Raw genomic sequence first — 22,506 nt, 5'->3', positions numbered from 1 at the left:
GAACTGAGCTTTGAAACTGACTACCATCGTAAACTACCATAACATACAGAATCCCTGTCACTCTCCCTAACACACAATCATAAAGAATCCCTGTCACTCTTACACATAATCATAAAGAATCCCGGTCACTCTTACACACAATCATAAAGAATCCCTGTCATTCTCTTACACACAATCTTAATGAATCCCTGTCTCTCTTACACACAGCTAACCCTAACCTAAAATAGAGATCACTAGCTGAAATACAATGAACACTTGGGTGGTTGGTGTCCTAATCTGTTTCAGTTAGTCATCAAAAATGGACGCACGTGCATGAGATAAATGAATAGGATCCTGGCATGGCTATGGTGCGTTTCTTCATGTTCACTGACCTGATTGGGGAATGTGCATATATCCTGGGAAATGTGCAAAATTGCAGTTTTTCCACATATACTGTAACATATACATTGATATTCATAAAGACGAGCTATAGTTGATATACTGTATGAATACCCACCTCTACTACAGTGGTATTTTATTGTACTCTTATCTCTTGTGTTTCTTAATGACTGACCTCAATGCTTTCTGTCGTCTCATTTCTAGGTGACTAATGCTTATGCAGGCAATGGTCTGAATTCCTTGGGTGACATCAAACCAGGTTTGAATTCTCTTCATTAACTATATATTTCAAATGTTATCTTAATCATGGATACACACACATACATTGTCTTCATCGTTTTTACAGTTTACTCATCAAAAGAAAAGAAAAGTTTTACAGGCATTAAAGCGTTCCGTCTTGAGACGGAATTCCGTCCATTTGATTCGAAGTCTGACGGATTTCCCGTCAATTGGCTACCTGGTATAATATGATTTGTAGATGCATACAGATTGAAACTAAATTGAGCCAATCGGGCGTCAAATGTCATGAAAAGGGGAATTTTTTTCCTGCCACGCCAAGCAGTCATGGCGAGCAATAATGGCAGGACGCACGCAGCGACTCGAGAGACAGGATTACGCTAATAGTAGAAAAAAGTTTCAGTCAAGCGACCTGCACAACCCCGCCCCCACACACACACACTACTGCATCAAAGTTACTTATGATTAACAAAGGCATTCGTTTTGTGGCATTAACGTTAGTTACACGTTCAATAACATCAGCGTAATTACCCGACCATATAGCATTGTTGTTGGTCATTCATAGCTCAGTTCCTTCCTTTGCTCAGAGAGCCCGTACTGAATTGTACCCATTCTGCAATCTGTTAATAAAGTTTTCAATCAGACAAATGTATAGAAAAGCTTTTATTATAACATTCGTTGCAGTAAAATCATCATGCCTCATTTGGTACTCCTGTTATTAGCTCCGGTACGTTTGTTATTGATTCTCTCATGTAAATCAATGGCGGACTTCCCTGAAGTAAAAAAACGGTAAGCGCTTGTCGATCGGTGATAAGAACAGCAGAGGCGGGTGACTGTCAATCAAAATTGTTCTGTTGCAGTCTAGAGATAGTGCTCTCTTATTAAAACTCATAAACAAGTCTTGAGCAAGACAAGTTAGTCTGTTAGGTTATGAAAGCCAGTGAGTATTGTATGACTCAGACTTCAGCAATAATCATGACTCATGAGCATTATAAAATAAAAACACACATGGCATGGTGGAATACCATAAAGTACCATAAGTAAGTAAAGAGGCCTATGTTCATATCTGTGAGCACAATTTGTAACACAAAAAGAGAGACGTGTAGCCTATTTATTTATTTAATATTTTATTTATTCATTTTATTATTATTATTTTATTTGTTGCCATGCCTAAAATTATAGTCAAAGCATAGGGCTAAAACATTTTCATAAACAATAATATTTTTTGTTATATGATTATAATAAAAGCTTTTCTATACATTTGTCTGATTGATTGAAAACTTTATTAACATATTGCAGAATGGGTACAGTACAGTATGGCTCAATACACACAATTGTTAACACTTTCACTGCCCAAGCTTAATTCCTTTTTACCTCCTTGAATGCCCAGCACCACTTCAATGTTAACGTTAATATCGCCTAATCTATGTTTTAAATTATGGTTATGTGTCTAATCTGCCCGTCGCTTATCAAAGACTCATTTTCCAGTCAACATTGTCGTAGCAGATTGTTTTTATATCGGTTCATTTCCGTTTTCTAGCATTTTGAAAAGCACTCGTTTCATGGAAAAATAAAGACATTCCATGATAATCGCCCTTTACTGGAATATTCTAGAACGTTGTCATTGTTTGGCCTATTTATGAATCGTTTTCAAATAAACGCTAGATTATCGATAGTATTATGTGTACCAGGGCTCTACAGTGCGACCAAATTGCTCGCATATGCCCCTAAAAATATTTGTATGCGAACGGTAAAAATCAATTACGCGCACGCTGTGCGAATACAGATTATAGCCTCTCTCGTCTTTTTTTTCCTCCGCTGCGAGATCGTTAAAAAACTACAAGTCCCACATTGCACTCAAGCCAACGGTCCAATCACAGTAGAGTGAAGTGACTGGTTTCATGGGAAATAAAGCAAATGACCAATCGGAAGCTCTCATTTTTCTTGTTTACTTCCTGAAACTCCGCGATCAGGGCTCTCGTTTTCCGAGACACCAACTTATTATAGTCTCTCTCTTACCAATAGCAATAGATTTTAGAACACCTAGATTTATCGATAGCAATAGTAATATAACGTTAATGCAACAAAACGAATGCCTTGCTTTGTTAATCATAACGTTGATGCAGTAGCGTATGTCGGTGTGTTGGCTGTAACGGACATGACAATAACATAACGTGTACATTAAAATTGCGATAATCTATTCTAACATTTTCAAATCGATGGTTGAATTTCCCCCTTAGGATCGATGCATTGTTACACCCCTACACCAAAGTCACTGGCCCACTGTGTATCTGTGTGTATAATAACTTGGCTAGCGTTATCAACAGCAGAGGTGGGCAATGGGTCCAGCTGCAGCGCCGGAGTGCAAGCGATGTGATGTAATTGGCAGACTCGACTGTCAATCAATGGTCTACCTGACACGCAAACTCAAACAATGTTTCTGTACTGGAGGTGTGATTGATTGATTGATTGAAAACTTTATTAACAGATTGCAGAATGGGTACAATACAGTACAGCTCAACACACAATTGTTAAGGGGATGCAGACCAGAGAAAGACTTTTGTCTTGTTTACATCAGGGTCCCCCATTTCAATTAATCAGGAACGTGTACAGTAGGAAAGTGTACAGTATTTCAATAGGCAACCCTGAAAGGATTATTTTTCTAGAAGAGCCAAAACATAAGCATTGTATGCATAAAAGGGGCTAAAGTTAAGTGACTGAACCTTTTGTAGCAGTAGTTTGATTTGATAGTTTATTTGATAGGGACAGCACATGTTAATGAACATCAAGTACAAAATACAAAATGTAAACATGCAGGGTTGTAGCAAGAGCTAATTTACACACATGCACGCACAGTACAAATATACTTTTATTTTTGAAAAAAAAATAAACTGTTACTTGAAATATTTTCACTGTGCTCCTAAATATTTTTGGGTGCTCCTAAATTTCTTTGTGTGCTCCTAAATTTTTTCATTTAGGAGCACCTGTGCCCCTAGTGAAAAAGGTTAGCGTAGAGCCCTGTGTACGCATGCACGCTCTGGCCGGGAGCTGGAAATACATTCTCCTATTTCCTGACCGCTCGCACAGTCAATCAGCCATATCACATAATCACATAAAAGCTTATATCTCCGTGAAAACGAGTCTGATTATCCTAAGACTAGTAACATAGATTCCTTATCTGAGATCAGATGGTATCCAAATGGATTATTCCAATTCCTGATCGCCATTCGAAAAAATCGATCCTTTTATTGATTCACCGTGTATACTGTAAAAACACATAATCCCGCTGCTCTGAGGCTCTAGTGGAGCTGATCGACCCCGGCTGCGTGAGTGCGAAGTAAAATGTGGAGTAAGGGATTTTTTTTCTCATTCATTTTCATTGAGTTCAATCCAAAAGGGTGAATTACCATTTGGGAGACTAGGGGGTGCTTTTTTCACATCTGAGCGCCTGGAGTGGCTGAATTTCCAACGGTAGACTCGGTTGATGAAATATGATTTCAGATCGCTAATAAAAAAAACTCTCGTGAGTGGGCATTCAACCCGCGGGGGGTAAACCCAAGAAAACTCGGGTTGGGAAAAAGAATAATTCCAGTGATCCCATCGGCGATCGCAATTACTCGTTTATATGTAATTACTCATATACAGGAAACTATAGGTTTTGAGGCGAGGAGATCTCCTAGCGATTGCTCTGCAAGAGCTCCTCCCCCTCAGAGCAAGTCAGGAAAGGGAGCAGGACAGAGACAGTTTAGTTCAGACAATCGGAGATCAAAAGGTAGGCGATACTTGTGAGATTCGATCGTCATTGCAATTCCAATGTAGGCAGATGAATCGGACACCTAGAGCAGTGGTTCCCAAAGTCGGGGTCGCGACCCAAAGGTGGGCCGCGAGCAGCCACGGGTGGGCCGCGAGATGATTTAAAATTTTTTTTTTTTTTTTTTTTTTTTTTTTTTTCTTTTTTTTTGTCAGGCCACTGCACTTAGAAGCAGGCCAGGACAGTGTTTCTAGTTGTATTCTAAAATGTGACTATATGGTTTTATATTAACTTAATAAATAAACAAAAACGAAAAATCTACTTATTTCAACGAACATTTCAAACTAAATAACAGATTATGCACATAAAACGCTGAAAACAACCGAAGCAACAATAGTATTTTAATGAGGCTATTATTATTATCATTATTATTTTGCAACAAGTTAGCCCTCTCATAAATAGCACATATAAATGAATAACTAACTTGAACTAACTTAATAGGATTGAAGTGATATTTGGCTTAAAAAATCGGTCGCCTGGCAAGAAAAAAAAAAAAAAAGCCCGACGATGTGCATTGGGCCGCGGCTCTCTGACGCCTTATTTTCTGGGCCCTGGCCTGAAAAGTTTGGGAACCCCTGACCTAGAGGGCTCCGGCTGACTATATAGAACGGGGATCAAAGGAAAAGATCAAAGGACCAAAACCCAAGAAATCTCTGGTTTCTGGCGCTCAACACATGGCGAGATAACCCGATTCCAGTGCCCAGGATGCTCTGAACCCTTGAAGAAAACCCTTGGATTTATGATGTTGCTTGTATGTCAAATATGGGGCTGCTCCATAGACGGTGAATGGGGTGCTGATTTTGTGGAGCCATAAATTGTTAAATTGAGCTCTCACACCAAAATTAGGTTTTTATTCTAGTGTTTCTAACAGGTCTGTAGCAGAATGTACCACAAAATCAGTGCCCCATTAATTTTCTATGTGGAATCCCCAGATTTAACATCTGAGTTCAAGGGGTTTCTAGCTTCTAGGAGAGACAGACTGCATGTCACAGATTGACCGAGCTGTCCTGGGGCACAGGAATAATATATGTGAATTCTTACAATGGGTGGCATTCCCCTTTTAACCAGAGGCATTGGAACTGAGCAATAAAAACTACAGTTGACGATACCAAGATACACATTTCACACAAAGAATGTATGTTATGCAGACATATCCAACAAAGGAAGAAAAGGAAAATTTATATATTTGACATAATAAACAAAATAAAAAACTCATCCCAATCATGCCCTCCTTCCCACGGGAGGCGCTACAGGAACCTCCGTTCCAAGTCGAGCAGACTCGGGGAACAGCTTCTTTTCCTCAGCTGTCATCCCCCTGAGCCCCCCCCATGTACCCATTCAACCCCTAATCCTGTTAGTGTCAGTGCTAGGGTTGGGACCTGTGAATCGATACCCAACAGTACCTTTTTTCGGTACTTTAGTCTCTAAAAATGTTATCTACCAACCTCAGTTGTAAAAAAAATAATAAAAAATCCAAACTTCAAATTATTTATTATTTATTTAGAACAATTTGTTAATATATATATAATATTGCAGCGAGCATTTTCTGCATCTAGCTTTGTAAAGTGTAACAACACTTGCAACCGTTTTCGGCTTGCCATTGCACAGACTGCTTTGTTGTTGACTCAAGTCAAATCCTAGGTAAGCGTGTATTGTGCGTGTGAACGTGCGGCACACTTCATAGGTTTTGTTTCGCGGTAAATTAAACGTTGACATCATCGGACTTAATGTAAGTAACGAAATGTGGCACCGGCGGATCTCACGTGATTCAGTCGGTACCCTTAAAAGTACCGGATTCGGTACCCATCCCTAGTCAGTGCCCTGCTGTTCCCGTTCAACCCCTAACCCTGTTAGTGTCAGTACCCTGCTGTACCCATTCAACCCCTAACACTGGTAGTTTCTGTGCCATGCTGTACCTACTACAGCTACAGGACCATATGGTGTTAGTGTAAAGTATTCTTACTATGTTCTTTGTTCCTACTCTTCAGTTGGCTTGTCCACCATGCCTCCTCCTTCCGTGCCACTCCAGTTTGACCCGCAGTCCTTGCCTTCTCCCTACGTCACATACGGCTCCTCCACCACTCTGGACAGCCACCAGCCACAACCCCTGGGGGTGTCCCCGTCTACACCCATCTCTTACCCCCTGGGGGACTCTGAGCTGATGGGAGAGGATCTAGACAGTTTGCTAGACTGCTTCCCTAGTGAGCCAGAGGCTACAGAGGTAAGGGGTGTGGGCAGGCAGGTCTGTTCATTATTTGGTTGACTGGTACAGGTACATTAGCATTTTTACTAGGGCTGTCTTAAATACCATAATTTTCGCACTATAAGCCGCACCTGAATATAAGCCACAGCAGCTAAATTGAATGATGTGTACATATATAAGCCGCACTGGACTATAAGCCGCAGGTGTTTTAATGTTTAATTACTATATGTAATTAGCATTGGGACACAATACTGTCGGACAAATAACAAGAATTAACTAATTTACAAGTTGTATTAAGTTTAGCAAATAAGGGAACAGATAAATAACATTTCAATGCAGTAACATTTTTACATTTTCAGGGTTTGGTCACGTCGAGTCACATATTACCCGCACGTTATATAAGCCGCAGGGTTGAAAAATGGGGGGGAAAGGCACGGCTTATAGTCTGAAAATTACGGTACTTCGAAGCTTTGTTCAATGGGCATGTGATTCGAATATGAAAATAAAATTTGAATATATTTAAAAAAAAATAAATCATTCATTGCTAGGGATAGGTATCGTTAGGATTTTATCGATACTACTACTCTTATCGATACTGCGTAACGGTTCGTTACTTTATCGATACTCTTATCGGTTCTTTTAGATTATTATTATTTAAAAAAAAATGTATACATTTATTATTTGAACGGCTTAAGGCCATATCTGTACTTGATGTTTGTTTGTTGTGTTGCATATTTGAAATAAACTTCAATCAAATCAAACCCCCCCTCTTAAAAACAAAAACCTGTTTAACCTAGCCATCTATAAAACTTCATGCTAAAACTGTGAAACAAACGTTATGTCGAGTTCATACGTGTAGTGTAGTATGAACTCGACATAGCGTAAACGTTACTCCGTTTCCAGTGTTGCTGCCACCGTTGCGTCGCAGATGGATGGTACAGTTTGGTACACTCTGTTAGCTCCGTAGCTAATCCGCTCCTAGACTACCGACGGCAGTACCGATAACGTCGGAGCTTAGCTAATCCGCTCCTAGACTACCGACGGCAGTACCGATAACGTCGGAGCTTATCAATACAAAAACAATTTTTTTTTCCTAATTTAGTACCGGTTCCCGTTTAGAACCGGGTTTCCGGGGCCATCCCTATTCATTGCTGCTTTTATAAAGCCTCAAATGACTGCTTACAATATTTCATGAAAGCAAAGTGTTTCGTTTGTCTAAGATTTAAAAAGGTTTAAACTTTACAGCACTGACAAAGTTGAACAAAGTGCTGTACAAGTCCCACAACATTAAAAAGAAAAGGAAAAAAAACGAATTTCTGCACCGAAGCTTCGGATTCCAATTTTTTTTTTTGAAGGTCAGTCCTAATTTTTACTAGGGGTGTAACGGTACACAAAAACTACGGCTTGGTATGTGTTCTGTATTATAGCTATGGAGACAATAGTATGGCTCATTTGACAGGTCCTGGTCTCTTTTGAAAGATAGTCCATTACTGACTAATTAGTTAATTTATACACACTGTAGTTTGTTACACACTACACGATAAACATCGCCCCTTTCCAAAATAATCCAGTCTTTTTCCATAGATCGTGAGATATTTGATTTGATTTTATTAGGGATCCCCATTAGCTGGTGCCATAGCAACCAGCTAGTCTTCCTGGGGTCCACACACAAAAAAACATACAAAAACAATTATTATTGCAAAAACTAAATTTTTAAGTCAGTACACACAATGCATAATGAAACTACTGTAACAATTAAGATAGCTAAAATTACATTAGTGTAAAACAAAAACAAAAAATTACTTTACAGTGTTAAAAACAATTTAAGATTATTTTTAAAAGTGAATCTACTGTAAATGCAGCAGAGGTTTTGAGGCAGGTTATTCCAAATAGTTAATGCTCAAAAAATAAAAGATCTCCTTAAAGCGTTGGTTTTAGGACCTGGCAATTCAAGCTGCCTACTACTGGAACCTCTAGTGTAATGCTCGTGCACAGTATTACTAAAAACAATCTGATTTATAAAATGATGCGTTATATGCAATAAGCCCAAATCGTTCTGGTTGATCGCCTGAAACCCCAAATACTCCAACTAGAAACTGCGATCGTGTTTGTCGAGCATGTTTTACGTCCGGTAAAACACGACACTGTGATCGTTACAAAAACATGTTTCAGGTTTGGTAAAATAGACATAGAATATACCTTACCTTAGCCAGAAGGTATTCCAAAAAGAATAATTCCCAGTGATCGCATCGCCATCGCGATTACCTGTGTATACGGTATGTCTATACTCGTGTATAGGGAAATAGGCTTCAGGCAACAAAATCCCGAGGCAATCGCTGTCTCTCTGTCTCCGAGGAGGAGGAGCCCTTGCAAAAAAAAAGTGTATCCACACCAAGCTATTCAAGTTCATAAGGTAGGCGTTACTGCCACCTGGTGATATTCGATCGTCATTGCAATGTAGGCAGATGAGCCAGGGACACCTAGAGGGCTCCGGCTGACCGTATAGAACGGGGATCAAAGGAAAAATATCAAAGGATCAAAACCCGAGAAATCTCGGGTATGGCACCCAATGAGTTAACAGGCAGGCAGAAAAGTGGCAATTTTTGTACTTGAACTTGAGGACTGCATACTTTTTTTGCAAAACTTAGCTTTATACTTAGAGCACATGCATGAGCCTGGTCTCTTTTGAAAGATAACATTCTGAAGGTACTAATGCAGAAAAGGAGAATCACTTTTAGTGTTAATGAAATAGAGTAACAGAGGTTGGAACTTGAGTTGAACTTGTGTACTCGCATTTTTCTTTAATTGTTGCAAGTTTCCATATTCCATTATTCCAGCATAGAGGTATGAGCTGGAAAACACTGCGGTTAGGGCTCGCGTCCACCTGCCTCATATTTATGACCGCACGCGTCTTTTTTCAATGTATCCCAATGGGGAGAGAGCGTATGCGGCCGCATGCGCCGCCTATAGAAAGTGCGCTGCAGTCGGCTTCTTTTTTCAGCTTTTTTGTGCGGCCGAAAGTTGAAACTTCTGAACTTTCAGAGCGATGCGCTGAGCTCATTTTCAGACAACCAATCACAGCCATTTCTACCACTCTGTTTGTAACCTGACACCGGAGCTGCCTGCCTGTCTCCCACAGTAGACGGGCCTGAGATTCGCGACAAAACACAAATACACTAATAATAATAACTACACGAATACACTACTAAAAAGCTAATAAAAAGCAAAGGGCGAACTGTGGTGTCGGGCAATAACTATATATATAATTAATATACAATAAAGTTATTAAAATATGCTATAATATGTGCAAAACCGCGGCATGAAAAAACGATAAAAGGATGGCTGTAGATTTCTTTCTGTCATCTACAAGATGCGCTTCATGCCAGCGCTGCCGGCGCACTATGTGTTTTTGTGAGCCAGGTGGACGCGGGCCCTTACATAGCCTGAAGTCTTATGTAGTACAGGTCTACATTTTATAAAAATCTGTTCAGAAATGAGTGTTTGAGAGAGGTTCGAGTAAACTGTGTGCCAAAAAAGTTCCAAAAATCCATTTCTAATCTAATCTAAGTCTAAATCAAATTTTCGCTCGTCAACTTTCACCTACTTCCTATATTTGCACCCCCCACGTGGGGTATCGTTGGAAGCGGACACTCATTAGCTACAACGCTGACCAATCATTTTCGCCATCAGCAGTGATTGGTCAGTTCTTGAGCGTATACTGTCCCGACGTGGTCATTTTACGCGCGGCCTGTAAAAAGACACTTGCCTGACATATCGGCATGTAACTCGAGAACCGAGGCACAGAATTGGTCGAGTGGGGTCGCGTTCCAACGGCGGCAAAAAGTAGATGTCTATATGTTCGGCGAAAAATGCAGCCCCGAACCGATAGACGCTTGCAAAGTGCCGCTGCGTGCATGTGCATGCCGGCCCGTTTTTTTTGCTTGTGCTGTTTCATTCTCCTCCCTTTCAATCCACCACCCTCTCTCCCTCCCTCCCTCTCTCCATACCTTTCAGACCCACCTCCATGCAGCCTTTCCTTCCAACACCCCAACTTTTAGTCCCAACTTTGACCCCACCACCCACAACCAGTATCCCCTACTTTGGTACCCGCCTGCCTCTGTCCAGCTGGGCCCACCATACCAGCTGCCCACCTCTGTCCAGATGCCCCACCGACACCAGCTGGCCCCCTTTGTCCAGATACCCCACCGACACCAGCTGCCCACCTCTGTCCAGATGCCCCACCGACACCAGCTGCCCACCTCTGTCCAGATGCCCCACCGACACCAGCTGCCCGCTTCTGTCCAGATGCCCCACCGGCATCAGCTGGCCCCCTCTGTCCAGATGCCCCACCGACACCAGCTGGCCACCTCTGCCCTACCAGGCCCTACACCCCAGATGCCTGCCCCTGTCTTGCCAGGCCCTGCACCCCAGTGCCACACCTCTATCCAGCAGCTGCCTGCTTCTGTTCTACCAGTCCCTTCACCCCAACCACCCTCCTCTGTCTCACTAGCTCCGGCACACCAGCTGCCTTCCCGTATCCTGCCAGGCCCCACACCCCAGCTCCCACGATCTGTCCCATTGGCCTCCATACCTCAACCACCGGCCCCTGTCCTGCCCAGCCCCACGCCCCAGCCACCTGCCCCAGTCCAGCCAGCCCCCAAACGCAGACCCGCTGCCCCTGTCCTGCCACGCCCTTCACCCCAGCTCCCTCAGTCTATCCTCCCAGCCCCAACACTCCCCCCAGCCTTCTTTGACTCGGCTATCAGCCAGCTCAACTCCCTGGACACCTTCTCACCCGTGGGTGTCCCCGATGGCCCCGCAACCTCCACACTAGACACGTTGGACTCCCCCGGTTGCTTGGCTGCCTTACTTAGCTTCTCGAGCCTTGAAGGAGGAGGTGGCGGTGATTCCCCGAAGGCAGGACTAAGCACTGTGCTGAACACTGCAGCGCTGGACAGTCTTGATGGCCTTGACTCTCTGGATGACCTCCTGGTTTCCCTGCCGAGCCTGGAGGCCAGGAGGGACGTTAAGGAAGCTAGAACAACAACAAGCTCTATGGAGAAGTGTGATCTCCTGGATGGTTCCCTGGACGAATCCCTAGATTTCTTTGATGCCCTGGATAACATGCCTCCCTCCCCTGCTGTCGGTCGTATATTTCCACACAAGAGTGGTTTGGATTCCCTTGATTCACTTGACTCCCTCGATGTGCTCAATTCATTCTCCTCGGTGGAGGGAGCCAGGGCGGGTTGGCCAGCAGGGGTTGGGGGAGGAGGGCTGGACTCGCTCTCTGATTTCAGCTTACCTGGTGAGTTTATATTATATTATTATTATTAGGCTATGAGTTTATATTAACTTTGGTTACTTCTAGGGCTGCCCCCTCATAATAGAGGCCTTGCACAGAATGTTTGTGTAGTTCTGTCCAACATGGCTGCCACATGGTAACTATTGTTTTGTACATGGCAATGGAAGACAATGGTTGCTATGTGCAAAACAATGGTTGCTACAGTATGTGTTGATATGTGAGAAATATATAAACAAAAACTAAACAACAAAAATAATTTGGTGTCTTATTACTGGATCTTTTAACCTCTTAAGCCCTATTTTCTGAAAATTGCCTAAAAATACATAAGTAAATGGAAGATTGCTCCACTTCTACAAGGTCCATTTGCATGTTCTTGGTATCTAGGGACATCTATGGATCTCAAGGAATGTATTCCCAGAGTCAGAAATATTGTCTGTTACTAGGCTTGAGTAAATTGTGATGAACCAAAGGAGAATATCAATTTCTTTTTTCTTTTTTTTTTTTTTTTTATCTTTGACGGTGAATAATAACGCCATGCTAAAAATGACCAGACATGAAAAATTGCCACTGAGCTCATTCAGCACCTTCGTGAGATCACGTGTACAAAAAAGCAAATTAATAAAGGGCAGATGATTAAACAGGAGATTTTGTAGAGATTGTACTGAATTCTGCCTTCCGGGCAATATGCAATTTGAAATAATGATTATAGAGGCCTATAAATTACCCTATTATGGCCAAGTCGCACATCTATGTCGGGCCAAATCTCCCCTTTCCAATGGCAGAGATCAATCTGGATTTAGTATCACCAGGCGTGATTCACAATCCGTGAATGAAATCTACTGTAAGTACTAGGGATGCCCCGATCACGTTTTTTGCCACCGATACCGATCACCAATCGTCTTGAGCCATATCGGCCGATACCGATCCGATATAGATCGTTTTTGATTAAAAAAAAATTTAAACGTATTTTATATAAACAATTTTTTTTTTGTTATATATATACCGGTATATTATATAATTATACTTGTAGTTGTATTGTCTGCGAGACATCGCCACCACGCAACAAGTCAAAATGCTCGCTATCTGCAAACGGCTCCACTGTCTGTGTTAGTGTTGTCACGATACTGGAATTTCGACTTCGATACGATACCTTGAAAAGTATCGATACTTCGATACCATTTCGATACCAAAAAAAATATATATATATTTTTTTAACAAATTTAGCTTTTGTTGCTGGTTGATTCTCCTCAGCTTCTCTCTGGTGCTATAAGAGAAGATAAATATAACACTTTTAAAACCCTTTGTTTATCTTTAGATCAGAGAGAGAGAGAAAGAGAGAGTGGCTGCTGGAGATTTGAGGTCTACTGAGCGCACCTTTCTAGTTATGACCCGAAAACAAGGGTACTTGAGAGAGAGAGAGAGGGAGATTTCTCCGGAGCTATGCTCGGAGCATTTATTAACGTTACATTTTCAACAACATTGCTGCTAATTGGACACTTCATGGAGGCGGGGTAACGTTGTGTCGAGTTCATGCGTGTACTAGTGTAGGATGGGCTCCGCTCGACCTAACGTTGGAAACGGGTAGTTGTGTCGATTTCATGCGTGTACTGGTGTAGTGTGGGTGGGCTCGGCTTGACGTTACTCCGTTTCCATGAAGTAATTATAAATGTGGCCAGCTAGCTAGCATAAGCTAACGGAGGAACGACAGCTAACGTTAGCTAATAATAGCTTTGTTTACAACTGAAGACAGGGCTCCCGGCTGTGAGGGGGAGGAAGCTGCAGCAGCAGCTTGTGTCTGTTGCCGGTCTCTGAGGAGGAGGAGGCGGAAGGGCAAGCGTGCTCTGGCAGTGCGTCTGTCTGTCAACAACTTGCGGGAGCAAGCCAGCTGTTATCGGTACTGCAGAAAGTATCGATACTTCGGGAAATGAGTATCGAAACCATTTTAAATATTCAGTATCGATATGTATCGATATTTCGATATTTTTGACAACACTAGTCTGTGTGTATACTCTGCTTTGGTCAAATCACATTCAGCGTGGGGCCTGAGAGTGCTGGGGCTAACGTTCTGCAGATGGATACTATTGAGTCAGAGCGATAGTTCAACAGGGTCTGAAACAAAAACGAATAATGTCAATTATGTTATAAGACATTGATATCAGGAGCTATCTGTATCTGTAGCTACTGCTAGCCGGCTAGATGACGTTAGACAATGCATCATGTATTAAAATAAAGTGAACTATTTAGCTCACTAACGTGAGCTACCTAGCTAACGGAGGTTTCATGCTGGTGCATCCCTATCATTCTTAAACTGAAATGCGCATTTGTTGATATCAGGAGCTATCAGTAGCTAGCCAGTTAGACAATGCCTCATCATGTATTAAACTAAAGTGAATAGTTGACTGTGTAGTTTTGTTTAAACAGTAACGCTAGCTCGGTAGCTAACGTTAGCTCACAGGCGATAGCTAGTTAGCCAACGCTAGCCAGCGCTTGCGAAAACGAATGCCAAACTGTCACGTTGATAGCAGGAGCCATCAGTAGCTAGATAACATTAGACAACGCCTCGTGTATTAAACAAAAGTGAATAGATGACTGGGCCATTTTGTTTAATGCTTCAGTTATGTTGAAAGAGGAGCTCTGCAGTGCTCGAAGGGTTTGTTTGTTGACAAGAGATGGGTCTGGGAGGGGGAGAAGGAGGAGGAGCAAGACGCGCAGCAGCAGAGTGTGGCTGTGAGCGAGTGAGAACTCTGCAGTAGTGTTGTCAAAAATATCGAAGTATCGATACATATCGATACTGAATATTTAAAACGGCTTCGATACTCATTTCCCGAAGTACCGATACTTTCTGCAGTATCGGTACCAGCTGGCGAGTGTTCTACCGCAAGTTGTTGACGCGCTGTTCAGAGCGCTCAGCGTGCTTGCTCCCCGGCTCCTCCGAGTCCAGCCCTCCCCCTCACAGAGTCACAGAGAGCCGTCTTCTTCAGTTAGTAAACAAACATTTTAGCTGAAGATGGTAAATGCAGAGCCTCCGCAACTTGTGCTTGTGGATAAAGAAAACAGCAGAAGTGCTGTTTGGAGGTACTTCGGGTTTCAAGTAAACAACGAAGGACAAGCTACAAATGCCCCAATGATATTTGCAAGCGGTGTTAGAGCAGTGCCAGCGCCGATCTCCATAAAGAAATGAAAGAGGTTCGTGACAGCTGCTCTTTCAACGTCACTGTGACTGAAGCATTAAACCATTAACTCTAGTTTAATACATGATACGTTGTCTATTGATGGCGCATAATATCAACAGCTCATTCGTTGTAACGTTACAGCTACCAGCTCACGTTAGCTACTGCTAGCTCCGTTAGCTTAGCTGGCTACTTGTATAATTACTGCATGGTAACGTTTAAACGTTTAAACGTTATGTCGAGGTCATACAATACTACAGTCGACATAAGGTTAACGTTACCCCGTTTCCATCAAGTGTTTAAATAGCAGCAATCTTGTTGAAAATGTAACGTTACTAAAATGCTCCGAGCATAGCCTCTCTCTCTCTCTCTCTCTCTATCGCTACCTCTCTCTCTCTCTCTCTCTCTATCTACCGCTACCTCTCTCTATCTCTCTACCGCCCTCTCTCTCTCTCTCTCTCTCTCTCTCTCTCTCTCTCTCTCTCTCTCTCTCTCTCTCTCTCTCTCTCTCTCTCTCTCTCGTTATCTTTAAATAAAAACGAAACTGTTACTAACTGTAATATAAACAGTTCAGTTTGTCAGGTAACACAGATTAGTGTTTACATCTGTCTGCTTGAGAAAATACCATGTTCTGCATTTGCAATAGAAATGATTGAAGTGAGATGAACAGTTATTTTTAAATGTGTGATCTAAAGATAAACAAAGGGTTTTAAAATTGTTATATTTATCTTCTCTTATAGTACCAGAGAGAAGCTAAATTTGAAGCTAAATTTGTTTAAAAAATATATATATATATATATATATACCGGTGTATATATATATATATATATTTTTTTTTATATCAAAATAATATCGAAGTATCGATACTTTTCAAGGTATCGTATCGAAGTCGAAATTCCAGTATCGTGACAACACTACTCTGCAGAGAATTGGATCATGTTTTCCGTGTCATCGATCGGTTTTGACGATCGGCAAAAATAAAGCATTATCACCGATCGCATTTTTATACTGATTATCGGCCGATAACGATCGGTGGCCGATTGATCGGGGCATCCTTAGCAAGTACAGTTAACTTTTAATAACGTAGATTTCTCTGCCATTTATCACCAGATTGCAACGCTGTTTTTTGATAGACATTCACAGAAAGGTAGAGAAACTAACTGTTCTGTTTTATGGCAATAACGTTCAGGTTTCTGGGATATGATCCCGAATAATAAGATGAATAAAAAAAGTCCATCTAGAAGTCAGATGATTGACGGGGGCTGTTGTGATTTCTATAACTCATATTTCACTAACTAGGGGTGTAACGGTACGTGTATTCGTCCCGTGAATTTATGGTACGGGCGTCACGGTGCGGTACATCCAGCCATACGAAGAATACGTCTCATACCACTAGGTGAAACTAGGGTTGCACATTTGACAAATGTATGCTCATCAATATCTTTACTTTACACTGGCTTACTAACACAGAAGGTCATTCATTTAACATTGAAGCTTGTAAAGGCAGGATGACAAGCCGACATAACAAATTAACCGTGCACTCTGCACTGGGCTGGGCTGTTTCTCCCCTCCCCTTACTACAGGTGTGCCTGAAACTAAACCATGAATTAATGTTTGTAACACAGCAGGGTCATTACACAAGGCTGAAAATGTTCATAATTTTCTTGTTCGGCTAATAATGTTAACCCTTTAATCACCAAGGACGACTTTAGACGTCATTGCTCGCCATGCTTAATCTGCCAATGATGTCGTACAGCGTCTCTGAGATCAATATTTCAAAAATCTGTCATGGCAATCATATTTCACTCATGGAGACTTTAGACTTGCTGTTGATCTCCTCTCAACTCTCCAACGGTTCAAAACCGCCATCTGGTGGCCGATCGGCGAATCGCCAAAACCGGAAGTGAGCGGCCGGAAGTGGTGCTCACCCATATTTCGTCCGGCCACTCGCTATCGCTCGCGGGACTCAAGCTTGATACACTGGATAGCGATCCGTTGCCAATAACTCGGTAAACATGATTTGGACGTATATAGTATTATACAACCTGGAAATGGATCGCATGTATCAACATCCCATAATAGCGATCTTTCTGCTCCACGCTGATCACCCAACGGTCAGAGGAAGCTGCGGTGAGTTTCGGCGTGTTTGATTATTATTATCCATATAAACTGCTCTGCTGATCTATGTATCGCCCATACTACATAAATGATTTAACGTCTGCCACGGACTTATAAACCCCCCCCCCCCCCCCTCCGGTCACCAGCAGATGATGAGGCATGACGTTTAGGACCTTGTACAATTTTTTATCTGACGTCAATCGGTATCAAACTACATTTGATGATCTAATATATGTATTTATGGCTATTGCAGAATGCTGCAGAAAACGATAAAAACATATTTATACTTTAGACCGTATTTTAGTATGAATATGTGAATTAAAAAGTAGAACGTTGCTACATCCTAAACGATAGATACTTGACGTTGAATGGGCCATAGTAATGTCAATTTAGCAATACAATTTTTAAAAAGTTATAGCCCTGCAAAGAAGGGGAACATCTCCATAGACAAATAGAGCTGGCAGAGGATGGCATAAGGATGGATATAAGCGTGGCAGAGAAAGGGTTAACCAATGGAAAGACACGCACACACACACCGTGTTCCGCGCTATACTTTACCTTCACAGGCTCACAGCTGATCCGAGAGAGAGAGAAACGCAAACGTACTTTTTCTGATCTGGACTGGTCCTCTGAGCTCCTTTCCAGTTGAGCTGCGGTGTTTAAATCCAAAATATTGATAAATCATCTGCCATTGTTGTGTAACAATGTCTCTGCTTCACGTGAAGTAAAATCTACTCTAGAAGTGAAAGTATAGACCGGTGGGGGGAGGAGGCACTAGGCAATTAATTTACTCAATTGGATTCCTGAACACAAAAATGACACTGTTATCACTGACTACCGTGGCAAGCCTAGTTGGAACTAAGTATAACTTAATAAAAAAAAATTATATTTAATTATTATTATTATAAATATATAATAATCATTCTAAATATTTTTTTTCCTGTTGTACCGTACCGAACCGTGACCCCAAAACCGAGGTACATACCGAACCGTGGCTTCTGTGTACGCCCACCCCTACTAATGACACTTAAAACCATTGGTAAACAAAACGAACATAGTGCTGAAAATATATACGTTGACTGCTGTTTTGACAGGGTTAGGGTCTTTACTCTTGGCTACTCTTGGCATTCATTCACACATTCTGTAGAGATGGATTTATGGTGTGATGTCATTGTCGGTCCGGTACCAGACCGCTCGGGCTTAAGAGGTTAAACAAGTCAAGGTGGACCAGTAATATCCCAGTGTTTTACCTACTCTACACATTTCCCATAATGTTGGAGTGTTTTTTAAAGATTTATTTTTTAGCGTGTTTTTTTTTTATTTTTTTCTACTGGGCAGTCCAGTAGAGGGAGAGGAAGAGCGGGAGACAGAGTGAGGGGAAGACATTTGGCAAATGACGCCGGGTCCGGGAATCCAACCCGGGTCGGCCGTGACGCAGCGCGTTACATGGTTCGCCACTTGGGCGCCCCTAATGTTCGAGTGTTCCTTTAAAAGAGGCCCGCCTGCATTATTGCATGAATGAAATCAACTAATTGATTAATTGACAAATCCTATGACCATTAGTTGACAAGTATTTCTTAGACCTAGTTACTTATTTCTAGTTTCATATCACAGTGAGTGTTCTTCACCTAAAGGAGGTGACTCGTTTTTATTTAGATTTCAAGCATAACTTAGTCAATTACTGTATTCATGTCTATTTTATATTTTATTCTTAATTAAATGTTCCTGTCATTGGCTTTCAGGTACAAACCCTTCCTGTGTCGGTGCTGCCCATGCCAGGCACTCTGCTAAGAATAACCACAAAGTAAGATTTCACCTTTTTTTAATGGAAGTTTCATTCCTGCATTTCATTCATTTGGATAGGCCCATTGTCCATCAGCAGTTTGTGTTTGGTTATCTCAACATCATCTTAACTGAAATCTGTTTGTTACCATGGCGATGTAGGCAACACAGGTCTCTAACCCCCTAGCCTCCACCCACGACTTCATGCAAGCATGCTCCACCTGTTTCCCTCGAGAAGGTACGTCAGCAGAGTAGCCTGAGATCTTGTAAGGCTAAACTGTTTCCCTTGGCGTCCCCTGACCCTGGCTGCTGGTGGTGGGGGGTGGGTTGCAGATGCATGTCTGGTGGGGTCAGAGTAGGGCTGATGGGGGGTGGGTTGCAGATACATGTCTGGTGGGGTCAGAGTAGGGCTGAACATTTAAAGCGGACATATTTTAGTTCTTCTAATTTTGAATGACTCGTATCAAGAGGGAGTTTTTGTCACAGCTGAACTGCAGAAAAGACACATTTAACATTTTCTCAGTTATGGGATAACCAAAAAACAATGCAACACACAGGAAAAGGCCATTTTCACAATAGTCCCCTTGGTCACAATCAATGTTTATCAATATAACAATATGGCCAATTACAATATTCAAATCGCAGGAAGCGTGATATTTGTTAAAGGCCATTCTACAGTAAATTAACTATTGTGGTGGTGCTGCTGCAGAGATGTCCCAAAATTGTATCCTACAGACTTAAGAAAACATCTTTGTTAGGTACCAGGCCATGTGAGCGGCGCGGGGAGCGGAGCGGGCGGTTTTGACGTGAGCGAGGAGTGGGTTTTAAAATGGGTCGGCGCGACGTCCGGAGCGAGAGTTCTCCTCCGCTCCAATCCACTCCAGGCCGCTCACAGTGGTTTAACACTGATGTAATATACATGTAGTACAATGCCAAAGCAACAGATGGCGATGTACAAATATGAAGGCCATTTTCAACCAATGAGAAGGGTGAACCTGTGATATCCTGTTCAGGCTTTGTCACTCACTCCTGTTAGAAAAAGTATCGACGCCATTATTGTTGTCATTAGCTTACATGCTAACGTTAATGGCAGCGACCATAGCATTGTGGCTCGGCTAGCTATCATCGCTTAATAGAGCTAGTGAATGGATAAACAACGTTATTTAACATTGCAGAATGGGTACAATTACAATGCGGCTCAATACAAACAATTGTTAAGGGGCCCAGGGGTTGTTGACTGTTGTAGTTTGAGCTAATTTACACCATGCTCCAAAAAAGAAAAAAGAAAAAAACTGCCGCGGGGAGCGCTCGATTCAAGGTGAGCGAGCGGAGAGCGACTTGGGGGCGGGGTCAACATGAGCGATTAGCGGAGAGGACCAAGCTTTAAAGAGCGAAGAGCGGATTTCTCGCCCGCGCCGATCCGCTCACGTGGCCTGTTAGGTACAGATCATTTTAACATGTGTTTCAATAAACAATTAAAATAATCAAACAAATCATCATTCCCATGTATAGACACTCTATATAATTTGGAGACGTAGCACTGCAGGTGTTTTGAATGTAGAAATGTGTTACGCCAAAAATGGCAGCAACAACAAAACAAACCTATTCAGTGAAAATAATTACATTTTTTTTTTTTTTTTTTTTTTTTTTTATTATTGCAAAACAAAAATTATTAAAAGTCAGTACTCAACACATAATACATAATGAAACTATCAGTCAAGGTGGTTAAAATTACATGCAAGTACAGAAACAAGAAAAAACAAAAAGAGTCTATAATAACATTTTAACCGTATACAGTGTATATCCAGCGAAATTACAATTATATAAATGTTTATATAGAACATACCCCTAATACCTATTTTCTAAAACCCTACACACATATGCTCCAGCTCGAACCCCCCCCTCCCGGACCCCTCCTTGGATAGTACCTCAATTATCCCTCACTCCTAACCAGACACTACCATTATAAGCTAGCTTTTATTCTCTCCACCACTTCTACCCACATTGACATTTTGGAATCATTGAGACCCAGAATTCTTGCTGTAGATATTTCTTGATATATCACATCGAGATATGTAAGAAACCAAACTTTCCGGCACATTTTTTTCGGTTGAAACCAGCGTGATGCGATCAGCTTTTTAGCTACTGTGATACCCGATAAAACCAATCTCTTTAGCTGTGGATTCACTGCAAACTCAAAAACATCATTCAATAGTAATACCGAGGGGTGTACAGGTATATTCCAAGAAACGAGTTTTGATAATTGTTGGGACACATCTTTCCAGAATGCCTTAAACTGGTGGGCAGTCCCAATACATGTGCATAAATGTCCCTTCGTCCCCATTTGTACATTGGGAGCATTTGGAGTCTTGTTTAAGCCCCATTCTGCACAGTCTTATAGGAGTCAAGTATGTCCTGTGAATATAGTTCAGATTGATTTTTTATTTTATTTTTTTTTTTTATGTTTTAGTCAAATTATTATCTACTGCATTTTGAGGTGAAATTAGTTTAAATCTTTTTGTATTAATAATGATTTAAGGACAAGTTCCTTATAGGGAAAGTTCTGATTTATGGAACCCTAGCCCTATTTCCTACCTACCAATGATATTGTCAATTGTTATACCTGTGCTGTTCCTTGTACTAGCTCAGGCTAGTTGGCAACAAACCAATACAAAATCAATGGGGTCTGTTGTGGAATATTTTAATAAAGGAACCAAGACGGTGAACTGTAGAAATTCAGATAGTAGTTTATTTTCTGTGGCCACCAGTGTAACGCAAGCGTCTGACCAGAAAGTGAGAAAGAGCTCTGGTCAGACTTACAATTAAATACACCAGTTTGGAATGAAAAATGAAAACGAAGATGACAAATCAAAGATGGGTTTCGTATCTGACACAAGATTGATATGAAACAAAAGACAACAAAAAAAGGCACGAGATGACACAATTCTGAAAATATTAGACAAACTGTCCTGGGCCACGGTCATTGTTTTAAGAACACTTAAGACTGTCACCCTAGTGTCTGAGAAACTGTATACTAGTTATTGTAGTTAACTATATTAACTAGTCAAGGCTGTACAGAGAATATGTATTTAAAGAGAGCTAGAAACATGCTGTCGGTACACTATACACACTAATAGGCCCAGTAAGCTGTACAAATTATGTAATAGGATGAAACATATAATATTTTCCATAACAGGTCACACTCCTGTCTCTACAAGCTGACTGAAGACAACTGAATATACTCCACAGTGCACACAAAGTGGATATCACTTGTCTTCAGTCAGCTTGTACCTGTTGAAACTCAAGTTTGTGGCAGCACCCCCTGCTCCTTCACACAAAGGGACCTTTGTCATGACGAAGGCTTAAACATCACTGAGTGTTCCTTTTGATCTGAGGGGTTAGGGTTTGAATGAAACACGAATGGGATCCAGTCTGAAACTGTGTACAAAGCCAGAAGGTGGTGCAACATAAGAGGTACTGGTCTAGTTCTGTAAGGTGTGGAGAG

At 41.6% G+C, this 22,506-nt stretch overlaps 1 protein-coding gene across 1 annotated transcript in view; it reads left to right on the top strand.

Moving 5' to 3' along the window:
* LOC311241022 (zinc finger CCCH domain-containing protein 7B-like) overlaps positions 1-22,506 on the top strand; it is a 100,596-nt gene that overhangs the window by 30,467 nt on the left and 47,623 nt on the right. Inside the window, exons 7-11 of the mRNA XM_084329684.1 lie at positions 583-637; positions 6,415-6,647; positions 10,644-11,934; positions 18,962-19,023; positions 19,164-19,239. Coding sequence (XP_084185810.1) covers positions 583-637; positions 6,415-6,647; positions 10,644-11,934; positions 18,962-19,023; positions 19,164-19,239 — 1,717 coding nt within the window. The remainder of the gene's footprint in view (positions 1-582; positions 638-6,414; positions 6,648-10,643; positions 11,935-18,961; positions 19,024-19,163; positions 19,240-22,506) is intronic.

This window comes from Notolepis coatsorum, assembly GCF_963971535.1.
Source record: "Notolepis coatsorum genome assembly, chromosome: 14".
NCBI classification, from domain to species: Eukaryota; Metazoa; Chordata; class Actinopteri; order Aulopiformes; family Paralepididae; genus Notolepis; species Notolepis coatsorum.
The sequence above is the reverse complement of the archived record's forward strand: the minus strand, read 5'-3'. Positions and strand labels throughout refer to the sequence as shown.